General features: G+C 40.5%; 1 protein-coding gene across 1 annotated transcript in view; it reads right to left on the minus strand.

Annotated features, from left to right (window-relative positions):
* LOC118083950 (pecanex-like protein 1) overlaps positions 1-19,608 on the minus strand; it is a 71,044-nt gene that overhangs the window by 46,094 nt on the left and 5,342 nt on the right. Inside the window, exons 2-5 of the mRNA XM_060273733.1 lie at positions 7,865-8,073; positions 6,930-7,035; positions 5,705-5,750; positions 3,514-3,603 (exon numbers count right to left, since the gene is read on the minus strand). Coding sequence (XP_060129716.1) covers positions 3,514-3,603; positions 5,705-5,750; positions 6,930-7,035; positions 7,865-8,073 — 451 coding nt within the window. The remainder of the gene's footprint in view (positions 1-3,513; positions 3,604-5,704; positions 5,751-6,929; positions 7,036-7,864; positions 8,074-19,608) is intronic.

A 19,608-nucleotide genomic window follows, 5' to 3' on the forward strand; every position in this document is an offset into this window, starting at 1 on the left:
CTTCCAAACTACCTGTGCAAATAAATAAGGTACAATTCAGTTCATTTGTTATATTCCCCTAATAATAATAATAATTTATTATTTATACCCCACCCATCTGCTGGGTTTCCCCAGCCACTCTGGGCAGCTTCCAAGAGAAAAATAAAATAAAATAATCTATTAAACATTAAAAGCCTCCCTAAACAGGGCTGCCTTCAGATGTCTTCTAAAAATCTGGTAGTTGTTTTTCTCTTTGACATCTGATGGGAGGGCGTTCCACAGGGCGGGCGCCACTACCAAGAAGGCCCTCTGCCTGGTTCCCTGCAACTTGGCTTCTCACAATGAGGGAAACGCCAGAAGGCCCTCGGTGCTGGACTTCAGTGTCCGGGCAGAAGGATGGGGGTGGAGACGCTCCTTCAGGTATACTGGACCGAGGCAATTCACAATATGCCACATCCAAGATTAACATAAGGTGGAGTGTTCTCCTTGGAATGTAATGCCAGAACAGACATAGTGAATGTTGTTGTGCATGCTGCTTTAAGTGAAGGTATCAAGTCCATATTATTTTTGAGAAATATGCATTACACAGTGAAATCAAATAATGGTTTGGCTGCAAGTTCATCTTTTAGGGGCCTTCTTTTCCACACAATTCTAGTAGTGTTGATTGCAATCAACTCTTTTATTTGGCATGAATGAGAAATTAGTTCAGTCTACAATTTAAATCAAGCCAACCAGATTCACTTCAGTCTGGCTTCAGGCTTAGGTATGGTACTGAAACAGCCTTGATCACCCTGACCCATGACCTTTATCAGAAGAAAGGCAGGGAGAGCACTACCCTCTTCATTCTCTTGATATCTCTGTATACTCCATTGAGTATAGGAGGTGCTGAGGTCTAAACCACTGAGCCACTTGGGCTTGCTTATCATAAGTTCAACAGTTCAAATCCGCCCAACGGGGTGAGCTCTCATGCTTTGTCTCAGCTCCTGCCAACCTAGCAGTTCAAAAGCATACCAGCGCAAGTAGTTAGGCAGGTACCGCTGCGGTGGGAAGATGAATGGTGTTTCCGTGTGCTCTGGCTCTTGTCACAGTGTTCCGTGCACCAGAAGCAGTTTAGTCATGTTGGCCACATGACCTGGAAAAGCTGGTTTTAGACAAACACTGGCTCCCTTAGCCTGAAAGCGGAGATGGGCGCCACAGTAGAATTTGACTGGACTTAACTGTCCAGGGGTCCTTTACCTTTTACCATTGTTGAGTATGGTACCTTCCTTGAACAACTTTGGGGATTGGGGCACTGTTTTGCAATAATTTCACTTCTATCTGCAGGGCAGGTGACAGAGATAGCATTTAGGGAAGCTTTTAATGTTTAATAGATTATTGTATTTTAATACTTCTGTTGGAAGCTGCCCAGAGTGGCTGGGGATGGGCAGCCAGATGGGCAGGGTATAAATAAATTATTACTCAGACCCATGGTATTTCAGGGGTCCATCTTGCCCCCATGCTGTTCAACTTCTATATGAAACCACTGGGAGCTGTCATTGGAGTACTATGCCTTTGGTATGGAGATGACACCCAGCTATCTTTCCATGCCATCTGAATCAAGAGGGGTTGTTCACGTGCTGAATCAGGGTCTGGAAAAAGTGATGTGCTGGATAAGGGTCAATGAACTAAAGGGGATCCTGTGAATCTGTTTCAGGAACCAGCTTTAGATCGGGTAACCCTCTTCCTGAGAGGTATGCCATCTGGGGACATTCCAGCTGTTGGTGGAAACACAGGTGATCTGTGGCAAAGGGAACCTTTGCCCAGCTAAGGGTGTCTCAGCACCTATAGCCATTTAACCTCAGTGAGTCATGCTGATAACTTCCCAGAAATTTTTATGCTATCAGCCAAAGGTCTGGATAAATAATCAGTGATTCCCAAACTTGAGTCTCCAATTGTGTTTGAACTACCAGTACAATCCCCGTCACCCCTGACCGCTGGTCTGGTCCTGATAGGAGATATAGTCCAAAAACAGCTGGAGACCCAAGTTTGGGAAACACTGCTATACATGTTATTAATAACAATAGGACGAAGAATCATTTGTGCACCTACCTAGTGCGTACAGAACATGTGGGAGAAAAATGTGCATCAAAACACAGCTATCAATCATATTATGCACCTGCAAATTTAGGGATGCTGCTTTGGTTGAAAAAACACATTTAACACAAAAATGCATGCAATTTCTTCCCCTGGGGAGCCAAGAAAGCATCTAAAATGCTTTATCTTAGAGGGAGAATGCATGTAAAATGTGCAATTCAAATGCAAAATGTCTGTGCATTATTTTAAAAATCTGTAAAAAACAAAAACAAACCTGGACAGATTTATGACTTAGTGCATGCAAAGCTAACTTAGCATGGAAATAAGTCTGATTTGTCAATTCCAGCAATTCTTCACTGTTAAAAGTAACATACATCACATTGATAGAAAGCTTAAATAATGGAAGCATGAAAGCGGTACAAGGTAGAGATTATGAAATAAATATTATGGATACAAATTTGGAAAGGGAGAACAAAATGTTTGGGGACAGATCAAGAGGCAAAGCATTGCATTTACACAAATATATAAACAAGCCCACAGATAATACCCTCCCTGCCATCAAATTAGCACATTTTTCCTGACTGTTTTCAATCTCTCCTATTTGCTTATAGGAAGCTTTGTCCAGTGACAGAACTAAACTGTTGATATACGTATCAAGAAGCATTTATCTAGATAATAAGGAGTGGCTTTCATCACATACAATTAACCTAATAACAGTTGTCTATGTCTTTGGTCATGATGTGCATTCTGGTAAGTGAATATGTGGACTGGGCTTTACAATGTCTGTACCGAGATCAACATACACTCAGCTCAGCAATTCCCACTGTTGGGGGAGGGGTGAGAAAACAGAAATGTGTATGTGTGTAAAAATATATTTAAAAAGGAGAAATCAGCAATGAGTTGACTTTCTGGTGAAGTCTTGTGTCACAACAGAAAGAATTGTGCACATCCAATCATTAATGTTGTATGAATGTCGTGTTAAGTATATAAGATTACTGAGCAAAAAAATGCTGCAGACTGGAAGCCTGTGAAAATGCCATATGGTCATGTGGGAAGATCTCTTCATTAATTCTGTTCCAGATAAACTTTAAAGAAACTCATCAGTGTTTCATTCTAACTTATTGCAAACCTATGTCTATGAAGACTCATATTCTATGCATATGCATCCACTGAGGAAAGCACAGTAAAGTGCATCCTTCACATTTTGCCAGAAAAATAGAATAGGCGTTAGAAAACTTTTAAAGGGTGCTAATTTATTTGACCGGGTTCACACCATCAATTTGCTTATGGAACAGATTTATGATGCATGCTTAAACCTATCAATTGGTCATAGCACAATATGCAGCTAAACTAATAGCACCATGCAAACCCATAATTTCTAGACAGTGTTCATCTTGACCTAAATAGCATCTCAATGAGCTTAATATATGACAGCTTGCATAACAACATAATATGCCTTACCTTGCTCCTCACTCCCTTCCTTACAGAGACTAGAACTCTGGCCAAGACTCAGACTGATATCATCAGAAGTCTTTGCAGTGTCTGTATCACCTGTACATCAACAGAAATGGTGTGTTAGTTTATAAAGCTGTATCCTGCAAACCTAATAAGAGAATGTGTCTTTGAGGGGCATTATTTCCAGCTGGGTTACTTAAGTACTGCACGTGATATTATTTAAGTAAGTTACAGCATTCCATCCTGCCAAAGTACCAAATGAACACAAAAAAGGTAAAGGACCCCTGAACAGTTAAGTCCAGTCAAAGGCAACTATGGGGTTGCAGTGCTCATCTCGTTTTCAGGCTGAGGGAGCTGGCGTTTGTCCATAGACAGCTTTCCGGGTCGTTTGGCCAGCATGACTAAACTGATTCTGGCGCAACAGAGCACTGTGACAGAAGCCAGAGCACATGGGAACACTGTTTACCTTCCTGCTGCAGCAGTACCTGTTTATCTACTTGCACTGCCATGCTTTCGAATTGCTAGGTTGGCAGGAGCTGGGACAAAGCAATGGGAGCTCACCTCGTCATGGGGATTTGAACCGCTGACATTCCGATCAGCAAACCCAAGAGTCTCAGGGGTTTAGACCACAGCACCACCTGCGTCCCCCCAAGTACCAAAATGAGCACAATAGCATTGGTACTCATTCCTCTTGTACTAGGGCAACACTGCATTTTACAGCTCATGAAGCTATGTGCACGTTTAAGTGAGAATTACCAGAGAACTTTTGTTATTGGGTGGCATACAAAGGCTGTACAGAAAATAAAATAAATAATGCTGTGCAGTGAGGCTGCTACTATGTTGCCCAGTCACCACCCTGTCCACTATTCCAGTATCAGACCATTTCTGATGCCAAGAGCGCTATCTACAAAAAACAGTATACACCCACCATACCCAATCAAGAGCCCTAGGCCCTCTTTCAACAGCAGCTCTCATGAAAATGATACGATGAAGTGATGAACAACAAATGCTAAAACCAAGGGAAATTTCATGATTTGAATTGAAACTGCAATTTTTGCCTTGCATCTCTTGCCTCTCCACAGAGCCATCCAATACCCAAGAGTTTTTCTAGCCTACCTTCTCACAGTTGGAATGCAGAGCAGGAAGATTACCAGACACTTGTCAATTAGTATGCACAACATTGTGACACAGAGAGATAAAATCTGTCCAAAGCAGAGAAAAATCTTGCTAAAATGGCTAGGACAACAGGAGAGGGAACCTGGACCTTGAGTTAGTAGCAGCTACCTACTTAGGCTGTCAGAAGCACCAATATGTCACAGAATAGGAAGTCTTTCCCAATCTAGAACCCAATGACAAGAAACCCCAGGGATTGGCCTAGAGAACACACAACCAATGGTCTGCTACCAATCTCTGGCTGCTTATGGGTTCTACGATGCTAGGCAATATAGCCCAAGAGTATGGGCTGTGCATGATTTCAAGATATAGTGGCCAGGAAAGGGTGTGCCTATTGGAGGAAGTTAGGAACCTTTCCCTACCAAAACCATTGGGTTATACAGGTCATATCAAATACAGAACAGTATGATCCAATCAAAATGGATAGAGATTGTTCTGATACTATAAGCAATATTTACTCAAAACTGGGGGGTGAGAATTACTACAAAGCATAACATGAAAGCACTGAAGTATTTAGTGGTTAGTTATTTCGCCAAAGGCATGAACACTAGATAGGAAAGGTCATCAACCAGCTCACTTACTGTAAGCTTAAATGTCACAGAACACACTTATAAATAAAACATTCAGTAATTCGTATATTCACTGACAAACAAATGCTAATTTTCTATTGTATAAAGTCATCTAATCCAAAATATTTTGGTAGAACAGAAAACTTCTATTTGATGTGCCAGATCATATACAAGCAGCAAGTTAGCATAATATTGCAACCACTGACTACAGGAGAAAATGTGAAGTGGAGAAAAATATGGCTCCTGTCAATCTGTTTTATGGGTGGGTGCAGCCGTTTTATGTGAACAAGCTGCAATAGCATTCTATTATAACACTTTTTGCTAAGTCTTGGTGATCTTTACAGATAGTCCTACACTGTGCATTGCTTTCCCATGAACCAACTGTGTGTTGATAAATTGAAAAGGCTACTTGATACCAGTTGTGCCTGAAGATGAATTTAATAATTAGGCCTTACCTTTAATGGTAGCTGCAGTTCCACGCCGAGATAAGCCAGATCCGATCTAAAATGAAGCAACAAAGTTTATTTACCTGCCTAAACAATTATGACTGGCAAAGACAAGTTAAATACCCAATTTCTCCCATGTGTGCAGCAGGAGTATAGCACTTGCAAGAATAATAAAGAATAATAAAACCTCAAGAGCTGCATCCACTGGTGCTCCTTGTGCAGATAGCAGTCTCTTTGATCCAGCAGAGGCTTCTGCCGGTGGAATGAGGAGAGAGATGACTTTCACCAAGTCCCTCTGCAGTCTTTTGTGCATGCTGTGCCAAAGAGTTCCCCAAACTTCTGCAGCAGATCTGGGGAATTGGCAAAAGTCACCTCCCCCTTTTCTACTGATGGAAGCCTTCACTAGATTCAAGTGGCTTCTGTCACTAGATGCAACCCATAGTTGCTTGTTTTCTCTTTCTGAAAAAGCCTGTATGTTGCTACTAGGTCGCTCCTTTTCTAGAAACTGATTCTTCAAAACTTCATAGAATACTTTTTTGTAAAGAGAAAAAAAGCAAAGTAATTAATTTGCATGTTAGCAAGGAAACCCCGGCAATTAATGCCACAAAATAACTGCCATACATGAGGACACTTAAGTTTGCTGTTTTAGTGACAGGAGTTAAAACTAGATTCCTTTCCACAAACACACCTTCCCTGCCACTCACAAAAGCATTTGCGCCTCAGACAACAACAATAATTAGCTGTGAAAGAACAAACAGGTTTAATCTCTTTCCATTCTCACAAATTCATCTTCACAAAGTTTTGGCAACATCTGAAGAATAGGAGTGTATTATGTGTTTCAAGGAGCCACAGCAGCTCAGGATTAAAAGCAAAATGTATAAAGGACAGCAGCAAAAACAAAAAAACAAAAACAAAAAACCTTACTTCACTGCAGGAACAGCTTCAACATGCAACTTAGAAACATTTTAAATTACACAATTTTTGATCCACACAATTTTGAAATAGGTAAGAGTTTTCTAAAACCTGAAAAGCTGAAACCAACAAACTAATAAAGTATGTTTAAAAGGCTAGCAAAATGAGATTCTCAGCTGTCCTCAGACAGAGAAGACGGAACTAAAAATAAAGGTAACATTATGTATTGGAGCATATTTCTGCTGAACTTAACTGGAACAACAACAGTATCCATTATAATGGCCTATAAAAAGAAAGCAGTTGTTGCATGATTAATTCTTACCTGGTTATTTAGGTCTAGGCCAGCAAAGGAATTTCGTGAACTACAGCCTACAGGAGGAGTGGCTTCTCGTACAAACTCTGACATCTCGATCCCTCCACCAGGATCACTAAATATGAAATGTTTAAGAAATCTTAAATATTATTCTGGTTGTTCATGACAAATAAGTCAGAAGACAGATCTGGGGCAAGTCTCTAGACAGCTGATAATGAGTTCATCTACTAAGCATATAGAACAGGGTTGTGAAACCTTTGATACTCCAGATGCTGTAAGACAACAACCCCAATTATCACTCCTATCACTGACTATGATGGCTGAGGCTAATAGAGTTGGGAGCCCAACAACACCTTGAGGACTAAAGGTAAAGGGACCCCTGACCATTAGGTCCAGTCACGGATGTCTCTGGGGTTGCGGCGCTCATCTCGCTTTATTGGCCAAGGCAGCAGGCGTACAGCTTCCGAGTCATGTGGCCAGCATGACTAAGCAGCTTCTGGCAAACCAGAGCAGCACACGGAAACCTTCAGGACTACAGATACAGAAAGACCACTACTACAATCAAAGTTGGCAGCAAAGTTTCAAATATGGCTGCAGAGATTTTGCTCAATTCCTTCCAACTGAAATAAACTTAGACAACAGTGCTTGTCTATATTTAGGATGTAAATCAGATATTTAGGATGTAAATAACAGATTAGAAGACTTTTCCAACAGAATGGATGGACTTGATGAACTACGTTCAAGGGGACTAAACTTGCAGAAAATTGCATTCAAACATAACTATGCATGAGTGCTAGTGGGTTAAGACCACAGAACTAGATTGCTAGACTCAGTTAGGTTACACCCCTCACCAGAACTACAACATGCTTTAAACTGTTTAAGCCTTAGGTCATGACAAGGGGGGGGGAGTACCCATCATATGGACTTACAGTAAGTTTCCTTACCTAGGTCCATTACTGTCCTTTCTTCTGGCAGAAGAGTTCCCTTGTTCTGTTTTTGCACCTCTATCCATACGCTCACTGGCATTCTTCTCCACAATCTCACCTTCATCAAGTGCCCTGTGCAGACGGTAGTTTACCATCTTCAGAATAATGAATAGAGTGGCTATCACAGGGCAGTAGATTGCTACTATCACCATGGAAGAAGGAAGGGCCTTTCAAAAGAGACAAAAATAAATGAAGTCATTAAGGATGCAAACAGAAAAGTCACCTGTCACCAGGATCTTGAAGTTTGTGGGTGGCAGTCTGTAATACCTTCTATAAATACCATTTTTATACTGCATTCTATGCAATGTTGTCCAAAACAGGTCTTATTGTTATACATATTAGGGTCATGGGGAAGAATCCTGAATCATATTCACATACTTAACCACACACAAGTTCATTAATGTTATCAAGTAACGCTGAATTGAGTAAATGTATTCAACTGAAAAAACAGCCCTCTTCGTGTGGTAGGCTAAAAGTTAAGTAAACATGTGAGGGGGTTAGTGGGAATGAACATGCTAGTTTAGGGGTAGGCAACCTAAGGCCCTGGGCCGGATGCGGCCCAATCGCCTTCTCAATCAGCGTGTTTTTACATGAGCAGAATGTGTCATTTTACAGTGGTACCTCTACTTACGAAGTTAATGCGTTCCGAACGCACATTCGTAAGTTGAAAAAAATTGTAAGTCGAATCCCATAGGAATGCATTGGGAGAAAAAAATCATAAGTCGAAGCAACCCTATCTAAAAATTCGTAAGTAGAAAAAATCCTATCTAAACCGCATCCAAGATGGTGGACGGAGCTCCGTTCGTAAGTAGAAACATTCGTAAGTAGAGTTATTCGTAAGTAGAGGTACCACTGTATTTAAAATGCATCTCTGGGTTATTTGTGGGGCCTGTCTGGTGTTTTTACATGAGTAGAATGTGTGCTTTTTATTTAAAATGCATCTCTGGCCCACCACCTGGTCTGAGGAACAGAGGACCGGCCCACGGCTGAAAAAGGTTGCTGACCCCTGTGATAATTCCACCTCCTATATCACTGTTCTTGACACTGTTTGTGAAGAGTGATTTTCTGAAGCAGGAAGTCCTCCCTGTGTGTTTTAATATAGATACGGTACCTCTTATTCAAAGTGGTTGAAGAGCACATCTTTATTTGCAACAACACAGGGACAAATGCGATGAGATCTCTTGCAATTTTCAATAAGAGGATTAATATTTCTTAGGTTTAGCTCTGGGCTACAATATTTTTCTATATCAAATATTGCATTTATTATTATCACCATCATCAATTTATTAATCATCTTCTGTACAATCATCCAACGTGATGTACAGTACAAGAAAAAATAGCCAAAAAAGTTTTAAAAGTTTAAAAACCTTTTAAATAAACCCAACTCCCCCTATATATTTAAAACAAAACAAAAACAAAACAAGTAGGTATTCATAGCCTATACCCATTTATTCAGCCGTGAACGCCTGCCAAAATAAAAATGTTGTCAATTGTTCCCAGAAAGAGCTGATAGTCAGAGCACCTGTTACTTCTCAACAAGAATTCTGTTCCAAAGTACATGGGCAGCCAGCCACACTAAAAGTCCTGCTGTGAGTTATTGTGGATCAGGCTTCTGAGATCTTTGAAACTTGCAGGAGAAACTTAACCACAATAATCTACTGGACATATAAGGGATAAGGTGGTCTTATCCAAGAGACTTTTTTTTAAAGTGCCCATTTCTAAGTCATGACTACAATACACACACAAAATAACATAAGCAACAGTGCCAGAAATAGGCTCACCTGCAGACTTAAATAGCTTCCTTTGGTCCAGGCAAATAGGGAAACACGAAACAAGGCTTTTGCTGTACAGTTCCATAATCAACCCCCAGGCTCATTCCTTCTTCCCCCACTCTCATATTGCTTTCATTACTCTCAATAAAGAATTTAGATTTCACTATATAAAGAATCCCTAGGTTTAGGTTTACAAATAGTTTTTTCCACTTCTGAGGCAGAGAGGATTAGTCACAGACACACCAATCCATTTTAGCTATAATGCATTCTTTGTTAAATGTTACCCTGAGAGAAAGGGAAGGAAGTTATGGTACTAAGGTTGCATGTAATGGAACCACTGACATACCGTACTTTTGCTTCCACCTGTAGGACCTGGAGCAGAAATTCTGCAGGCCTCTCATGAATTGCTTTACATGGTTTTTTCCCCCTTTTAAAACAACAAACCCCTTAGTAATGACCATTGGCTCAGGTGGCTAGTAGACGGCAAAGCAAAATAGTAAAATAACCCTTGGATCACCCAAGTACAGTGACCTTGGAAAATAATGATTAATTTTAGACAAATACAGTAATAAGAAAACCAAAAAAGAACCACCCACATTAACACTGGCAACTCCAAGTAAGCTACCCTTACTTGCAAGGCAGCAGAGGTTTATTATATATTGCAAAATGAAATTTAAAAAACTACTTTAAAAAAATCCACTTACAATTTTGCACAAGATTATACAGGGAGGGTATGATTCCTCATCAAAATTCCCTCAATTATCATTCTATCAAATGTGTGTTTTCATCATCATTATCATCCCAACTGATAATATCCATTTCCAACTCCATTTTTGCTAATGAGCAAATGATTATGCACAGATCAGAAACTGTAGACCCTGAGCAAGCCATCTCTTTTCAGCAGCTTAATGCATACAAAAGCTGTCAGAAGGCTACACTAATTAAAACTTTTTTCCCCTGACAAGATGTAAATGACTTTTATTCATTCAACTATAGTTGTAAGCAGGTACCAAGGCAACCACCCCTAAGTTGATAGCAATTAAAAGAACACTATACAGTTTCTAACCATGCATTTTCCCAATTTAAACAGCATTAGTACGTCCACATATATATAATGTGTCATGTCATCAGTATTTCTTCAAGATATTACAAGGCAACACCAGGGAAATATGCACCAAGGAAAACTAGCAACACCCCTGGTCACTTTATTTACCTGGTACTTTCTTATGCCACAACATATATACCCTGCCAGATTCACTCCAGCAACGTCCTCTAGCTATTACTACACAGATCCAGCCTCTTTTATCAAGGTCTTGGTGTACATTCCTCACAGTTCTATGAGTCTAGATACCCAATTAATTTTCCGTTTCCTTCAACTATCCAGCTTGCTACATACATCAGGCCCATTCTACTCTAAAGGTCATCCGTTTCAACCATTCATTCATGATTCAAAAGCCCTCAGACTCCAATATGACTCCAAGATCATAGCTACATAAAGAAAAAATGTGCTAGTGTCAAGGATTCCATGGCCTCAATTGGGAACCCCAGCACCTGATACTTCACATAAGAAGCCTCTTGTGTGTGACAGCATGCTCAGGTGCTAGAAATCCCTTCCAACACAGAAAAGAGCAGGATGCAACACTGTTTCTGTAATGGGCAAAGAGTATGAAGCCTCTACAGCAGGCATCCCCAAACTTCGGGCCTCCAGATGTTTTGGACTACAATTCCCATCTTCCCCGACCACTGGTCCTGTTAGCAAGGGATCATGGGAGTTGTAGGGCAAAACATCTGGAGGGCCGCAGTTTGGGGATGCCTGCTCTACAGACACTAGAAGTCTGGGCTTCTGTCCACAACCTAAAACCTATCCCTGGCAACTGACCACAGATCCATTCACCAAGCTTGATTTTAGATATGGATGCTGCACAGCCCAGCCCTGGCCCAGCCCCATACTATCTTGGAAGGACAGAGAATGTGGGAAGTATATATTAGGAAGCCTTATAAAAGGGAAATGACTTGGCATAGAGACCATTTGGCAAGAAAATATGCATTAGAGGAAAGTGGGCTTCTGAATTGCTACAGTTAAAAATAGAATTTGCACTATCCATTAATATAGTGTTGAATATAATGAAAAGGTTATTTACAGGAGTGTTTGATGAATGGTTCACAATGGATATTTTATATAGTGCATTTAACTGATAGTCTCAACCAGAGTTTTACTCAGTACAATTACTTTTTATTCTTTTATCTTTTCCTTCAAAATATTTGACTCCCTTACATATACACAACTGATTCTCTAGATGTAGCCTGAACTTACTGTTTTGCTATAACCAGGCCTTTGGCTGATTAAATATTGCATGGCCTCTTAAATGTGATTGTGGAAGGGATCATTAGTTTGTTTTTGTTTTTTATTATGTATTTTGTGTTCTCATTTTGAATTTTTTTGTTATGAACCACCCTATGATCTTCTGAAGAAGGGCAGTACTGTATAAAAATTTAACAACAACATATTGGGGCCCCATTACTGGAGCAGTACTTTTTCCCATATCAACATACTCATACTCTAAATTCATCTGCTAGGACTCTTCTCCATTTACCTCTTCCACCAGAAAAACAACAATCATTTACAAGGGAGGGGGCTTTCTTGGCATGGCATCCCAGTAATTCAGTTCAAGAAGGATACTGAAAAGCTGGAACGTGTCCAGAAGAGGGCAAACAAAATGGTCAAAGGCCTGGAAACGATGCCTTATGAGGAACGGCTTAGGGAGCTGGGTATGTTTAGCCTGGAGAAGAGAAGGTTAAGGGGTGATATGATAGCCATGTTCAAATATATAAAAGGATGTCATAGAGAGGAGGGAGAAAGGTTGTTTTCTGCTGCTCCAGAGAAGTGGACACGGAGCAATGGATTCAAACTACAAGAAAGAAGATTCCACCTAAACATTAGGAAGAACTTCCTGACAGTAAGAGCTGTTAGACACTGGCATTTGCTGCCAAGGAGTGTGGTGGAGTCTCCTTCTTTGGAGGTCTTTAAGCGGAGGCTTGACGGCCATATGTCAGGAATGCTTTGATGGTGTTTCCTGCTTGGCAGGGGGTTGGACTGGATGGCCCTTGTGGTCTCTTCCAACTCTATGATTCTATGATTCTAATGGAATGCGCTACTCAAACAGGTCTACTTGGTTCCAACAGTGCTATCATCAATTAACCATTTTTCAAAAAACAAAAAAAAGATGGGGGGGAAAGCTTTTACTTTAACTCTAGAGATTAGCATATCAGCCAAATATTTTATGTGTTGCTTGCTTATTATTAATTTATTATATTGGTTTCATACTGTATACCTCCCTGAAATCTAAAATATACATGTTTTAAACAAGGTTTGCTGTTTAAATAAAGGTACCTAAGTGTTATGAAACTTCAAAATTCACATTATTCTGAAAAAGTACTTCTCTAGCCCAATTAATAAATGTGTACAAATCAGAAATCTTGAAATCAACAGCAGGTTAAAGGGTTTTTTTTGTTACACACACAACAAATATAGCAATAAATAAAAGTGTAAGAAAACATAACCAATTAAACATTCCAGTGGCAATGAGAGTTAAATAATAAGCGGGTGGAACAGAAGAGAAGATCCAGCTATCATAACTGAACATGTTTAAGAAATTTTAATATAATGATTGTCTCATTTTATCTTTTTATTTTGTAGGTTTCTGAAGAGGCAGTGACTGGATAAGCTCCCAGCCACATTAAACATTGGAACAATTCATCTCGCTCAACAAAGCAGCCCAATTAGGCTTTAGTGCAGACCTATTCTAGGCTACACATCTGGACCACTATGATCTACTGCAGTAAAATAAAAAAATTCCTTCAGTAGCACCTAAAAGACCAACTAAGTTTAGTTGGTCTTTTAGGTGCTACTGAAGGAATTTTTTTATTTTGCTTCGACTCAGACCAACACGGCTACCTACCTGTATCTACTGCAGTGTTATAGCCAAATATAAGGTATCATTACAAAAACTTTTCAGATTCTGTAAGGGGCATAGAATTCTACAGATCTAGCAGTCATTTCTGTGTTTAAAATGAGCTATATTCTTGAATTTTAAAAGATCAGTAAAAACTATTGAATGTATAAAAAATTCAAGCACATACTGGTGCATCAAATAAATCTTTTTATCAATAACAAACCCCTTAAAGAGTTCTGAGCCACTATTAAACATTGTGGTTTCTCCACCAAGGTCATATCTGCACCTTTATACTTACATTTACCTCTGCTACATAGTAAGCAGCTTCCCCCCTTTCCTGCTCTGAGTTAGGGAAGGGTGGTGATGGGCTTATTTTTCAACAGCAGCACTTCAAGTTGTACTGCCCAGCAACAGCCAAGATCATGGGCCAAGCTCTCTTTTCTACAGGTGAACTTCCTCAACCACTGCTCAGGGACAGTGGTCCAAATCAGAACAGGGAAGGAGGGAAGAACCTGACAGCCATAATTGGTGGCTTGGTTAGCAAAGCCAGTCAAAAATTGCAGAGCACTGCCTTGAATATTTATTCAGTATAGGTGTACAGCGATACCTCCAGTTACGGACAGGATCTGTTCCGAAGGTCCAATTGGATCCCGAGGTTTCCGCAACCTGAGGACTGTTTCTGCGCATGCACGCACGGCAAAACCCGGTAATATACTTCCGAGTTTGCTGCTTTCGCATCCCGAAGTTTACATAACTAGAAGTTTTACTGTACAGTATATGAGAATAGAAGCACACAATTTACTGTTAGGTACCTTCAAATTTACAGGCTAGGAAGCCTAGAAATGAATCAGACAATTCAGGAGATTCATGCAAGGTATGAAGAGAATTGTTTGTTTGTTTGTTTCCTACCCACCTGGCTGGGTTTCCCCAGCCACTCTGAGCGGCTCCCCACCAAATATTAAAAACACAATGCAGCATTAAACATTAAAAACTTCCCTAAACAGGGCTGCCTTCAGGTGTCTTTATAATAAATAGTATTTTAATTGAATAATAAAAATGTTAATGCTTTGCAGAAACAGGAGAGAATAGGTTTCAGTGATTATCTTTTAACCAATACTATGTTGCAAATAAAAAGATGTCCATGTTGCAATAAGAAAAAAATCATTGCTGAAATTTGTTCAACATAACTACTGTTCACTGTTTTACCTTTTGTAAACCACTTTGAGGCTTTTTAAAATCAAGTGGTGTAGAAATATGTAACATATCTACAGATGTAGAGAATGTGGAGTTGCCCAGAGATTGTTATTGGGACCTGTGCTTTTAAATTGCTCATAGAATCTAGAGTTGGAAGGGACCCCAAGGGTCATCTAGTTCAGCCCCCTGCATTGCAGGAAACTGAGCTAAAACATCCATCACAGATAGCCATCCAACCGCTGCATAAAAACCTACAAGGAGGTTGAGTCCACTACTGTACCTCCCGAGGGAGACTGTTCCACAGTTAAATGATCCATCATTAGATGAGCAGTGAGGTAGCCAAGTTTGCTGATGATACCAAATTGTTCAGGGTTGACCGGTGTTAGAAACTGAGATAAGAAAGCTAGGAGCTAAATCGTACCTTAAACTTAGGTTATGGGTGCCGCAATGGAGTATCTAGGGCCGGCGCACTTTTTTTATAACAAGAATACAAAGCTGAAAATTAATTAACTGCAGATAAAATCTTATGTTCATTTTTCACATGGTCTAGTCCTCATCTGAAGATTGCAAAAAAGGCCATACTTCTCCTGCCAGCCCTGCTAATATTCTTATAAGGTTCCCTTCTCCAGTCATGAGAGAGTGGCTGGAAGTGGGGAAGCAGAAAAAAGGTCTTCCTTTCCTTCTAGCAGTGGCAGTTTTAATCTGAAATCTTGAGCGCAATACTGCACCCAAAGCTCAGAAACTGCTCGCATTAATGAAATTCCCTGTTGCAAACCGCGCCTAGAACAATGGGAGTTTTGAACGCCGGGGTTGACCCAGTGTGTGACAGCTGCAAAAGAGGAAAATCCCTTATTGGGGATCATTAGACAAAGGACTGAATATAAAACTGCCAATATTATAATAACACTATACAAATCTATCGTGTGGCCACACTGGGAATAGAACAGCCTTTACCAAAGGTATCATGGGCTTTGAAGACACTCAAACTCAGGATGCAAGGGAGAAACGTGCTAAGAGGAAGGCACGCTTGGCAAATCCACACCATGATCAACTCCTGCCCGGAAACCAATGTCCCCACTGTGGAAGGACGTGCGGATCCAGAATGAACCTCCACAGTCACTTGCGGACTCATTGTTAAAACTGTGTTTATAGAAGACAATCTTACTCGGCTACGAGTGATCGCCAAAGAAGAAGACGACTGTTTAGAGCAGGGGTCAGAAAACTTTTTCCACAGGGGGCCGGTCCACTGTCCCTCAGACCTTGTGGAGGGCTGGACTTTTTTTAAAAATGAATTCCAATGCACACTGCAATGGGGGCAAGTAGTCCTCCTCCCCACCCCCACCCCCAGCTGCCTTCTCGGTTTGCCGTCTGCCTCATTCGCCAAAGGACTGGCGGTGGTGGCACGAAACGGGCTTACTCCCCACCTAGAAAAAGAAGTTGCTGCACTTACCTTCCCAGGGGCTACCACCACCACAGCTGCTGCTGCTGCTTCTCGTGAAGCGGGTAGGCAGAGCGAGCTTGTCCACTCCGCTTTCTGGCCCACAGGAGCACCAGGGCGGTGGCAGCGACAATGGTGACTGGAGGAAGAGGCTGAGCGGCAGCGGCCCTGCCAATCAAACACTGCCCCTGGTTTAGAGTTCCAATTGCATCACTCCAAAAAGGATACTGTTGACACACCAGTAAGTGAAGCTTAAAGGCACTTCCATGCAAGTTACTCGTAAGCTTTGAACATGCCGTGCAAATCAGTTCTTTGGTAAACAAGATTGCTCTGGCAAATATATTATTAATAGATGAATGTTCTGTATTGAGATTTCACCAACAGCCATCAATCTCTCATTCACAAAGAGTACCTTGACTTAAAACTTCATTTTAAAATGTATAACTAATAATTCAACCTCTTTACCACACCAGTAATTTAATGCTCTGAGTTCTAGATTCCCCTGCATATTAACCCTTTCACTGACTTGGGAGGACTGCCCCCATGTAACTTATTGAAACATCTTTACCTTGCCAGACTGGATCAAGTTTGAGCGCTCCCCGCCCTAAAGCACCATGGTGATGAAAACAACACTGCAATACCCAATTGCCTCAACACCCCCCCCCCCCCGAGAGATATCTACTTAAATGCAGCAACTCCTTTAATTATGCAAATCAACACAGTAAAGGTTCCTCAGAGTGCTCATAAACAAAACTGAAGTTGTCAAACCGAAGTTGCCACGGAATTTTTTTAAAGCCCATGTATGTCGTTGCCAGGATGCTTAGGAATCCAAAATATTTATTCAGCCCAGAGTCTAAGAATTGAATGTTTGATCTCTGTTTTTTAAATTATTTTTGGAACACTGTATATCAGAGACCCCTTAGAGTTTACCTTCGAGAAAAAGCGTTTGTCATAGACCTGACAAGAGGGGTGTTGACCCAGTTTAATACTCATCAGCACCTGATTAGAGATGGGTTTTATACAGATCAACAGTGGCCCATGACAGTATCAAATTCAACATATATGTGAAAAGAAAATTGTCTGGACATTCAACATAGTAACATAGTTAAATAGTTTCTTCTTTGAAGAAAAAGAAATCTTTCAAAGGTGAGGGAGTTAGTTGAAAGGGGAAAGAAAGGAAAAGTTGCTGGAGCCTGAATTGGTTATGGCTACTCAAGTAAGATCTTTGGGTCAAGAGTGAACAGTTCACTAAAGACACCAGCTAAATATGCTGAGGAGGTAAAAAGGCAAACGTCGTACAGTACTAGGAACACAACTGGAAATAAAGCTACCACTATCTTAACACAGTGACATAAATGTATGGCAGCAGCACACTGGGAATAATGTGCACAATTCAGGTTGCCAATCTATGGGGCACTACAGATTTAGTATTTAGTTTTAAGAAATATGAGCTAGGGAAAATGTGTTACAGGTTTATAAAATTATGTGCTGGTGTGGAAAAATTTAAAAGACTCTCCCTCTGTCACAATATTTATTATTCCTTAGCCAAATTTAATTCCAAATCATCAATAAAACTCAAGAAAGCACAAGAAAGAAATAACATTATAAGAACACAAACAGCAATCCAACATCAGAAGCAACAATAGAATCAATTTCCAAAGGGATCACAGTATTAGTATTTTGCCGCAAACATGGCACCTTAAAGATTTAACAGTTGCCAATTTATTATATATAAAATAAAATCAGTATCAATGCTCAGGTAAAAAGCTTTATTCAAATAATTTCAAAGCAAGTGCCCTGCAAGCATCTGTGGGAAGTTATTCCATAGCCAGGCCAAGCCTTCTCCTTGGTCACCACCCATCAAACCTCCAAAGAGGGGAAGGAAACCTTTAAACTGATGAACTGCAGGTTTCACATGAGAAAAGATGGTCCTTTAAATACCTGGGTACCAAGCTGCATATAGGGCTTTCCATGGAACAATGGCAACTATTATTACTACAATACAATCGCCTCTCTTACACACATTTAATGTGATTTCAACCTTACGTGGTTGAAGGCCAGTTGTTTGGAATCACACATATTAAATGCATGGAATGCAGAGAGTTTCAAAGCTCTTTTGCTCTAAGTTTTGCCTTGCTTACTGCGCTTTGGGATGCTCTTGTGAGATGTCTTCTTTGCTTGGTACGGGGGGGTTGCAAGGTCCAATTGCAGCACTGGCTACAGAAAGGTAACAATGTTCACACAGGGATGATTTAAGTATAAGCATTTTTGCATATACAAACCATCCCCAGAACATAACCCCATGCAAGATGCATTCGTACTGTACTTTTACTGTTATTTTATTTGTACCACACTTTTCTATCAGAAACACCTAGCAATTTGAATTATACAGCAAAAACAAACATAAAGCGCTTTTTTTTTTTACAAGTGCTGGACTGAATATCCCTTTCAAAACTGGAAGGAGTAATTGGCAATTTAGGGTGAATTCTTAATCTTATGATGTTACCCTGAAATCAGCCTTCCCCAACCTGGTGTCCTCCAGAGTTCAACTCCCATCAGCCCTGATCACTGACCATGCTGGCTGGGATCCAAAACACCTGGCTGGGGAAGTCTGCCTTAAATACACCAAGAGATCTCTCTTCTCACTTTAATAAAAGCCTTGCTGTTGCTTCAAGCAGTGGTGCAGCTGCTCCAGCCACGTTCCTGGAACAGAATGCCCTTGGGAATGACCCCATGTCATAACGCAGCATCATTCCCAGGGACATTCTTAAGGGGAAAAGATGGCTGTCCCCAAAAGACTCTTATTTTCGGTTTGCCACTTCAGCCATTTAAACCTGCAGATTAAATTCTGCATTAATAGAGATCTTCTACCTTCCCTACACATTTTTATTCTTTCCCAGTTTTACACCACAATTTCCTCTCATGCCCTGCCAACTCCCTTCCTCTGTCTGCATCCAAATTTAAAGTACTGTAAACTGAATTCTCTCTCTCTCTCTCTCTCTCTCTCTCTGTGTGTGTGTGTGTGTGTATGTTTACATCATTATGTCTGTGTAGCCTGGGAACAAGTCAACAGCTGATGTGAAATGGACAATGGGGGAGGGAAAAGACAACCAGCATTTCTAAACATAACACATTTGTGTGTGCTAAATATCAGAGTTATTTATTAGGCTTTTTATAAGACAGTTTGGAGAAGCTTTAACATGCCATTAAGGGTCTGAGCATTTCTTTGTGTGGCAGAACTCAAAGCAAACCTTATGTTAGCATAGCAGATATCTATCCCTACACCGATAATGTATCTCCAGGCTTTCATGATGCAATTTCCTTTTAGCACTCTGTTGACAAGAG

Source organism: Zootoca vivipara, chromosome 1 (genome assembly GCF_963506605.1).
Source record: "Zootoca vivipara chromosome 1, rZooViv1.1, whole genome shotgun sequence".
NCBI classification, from domain to species: Eukaryota; Metazoa; Chordata; class Lepidosauria; order Squamata; family Lacertidae; genus Zootoca; species Zootoca vivipara.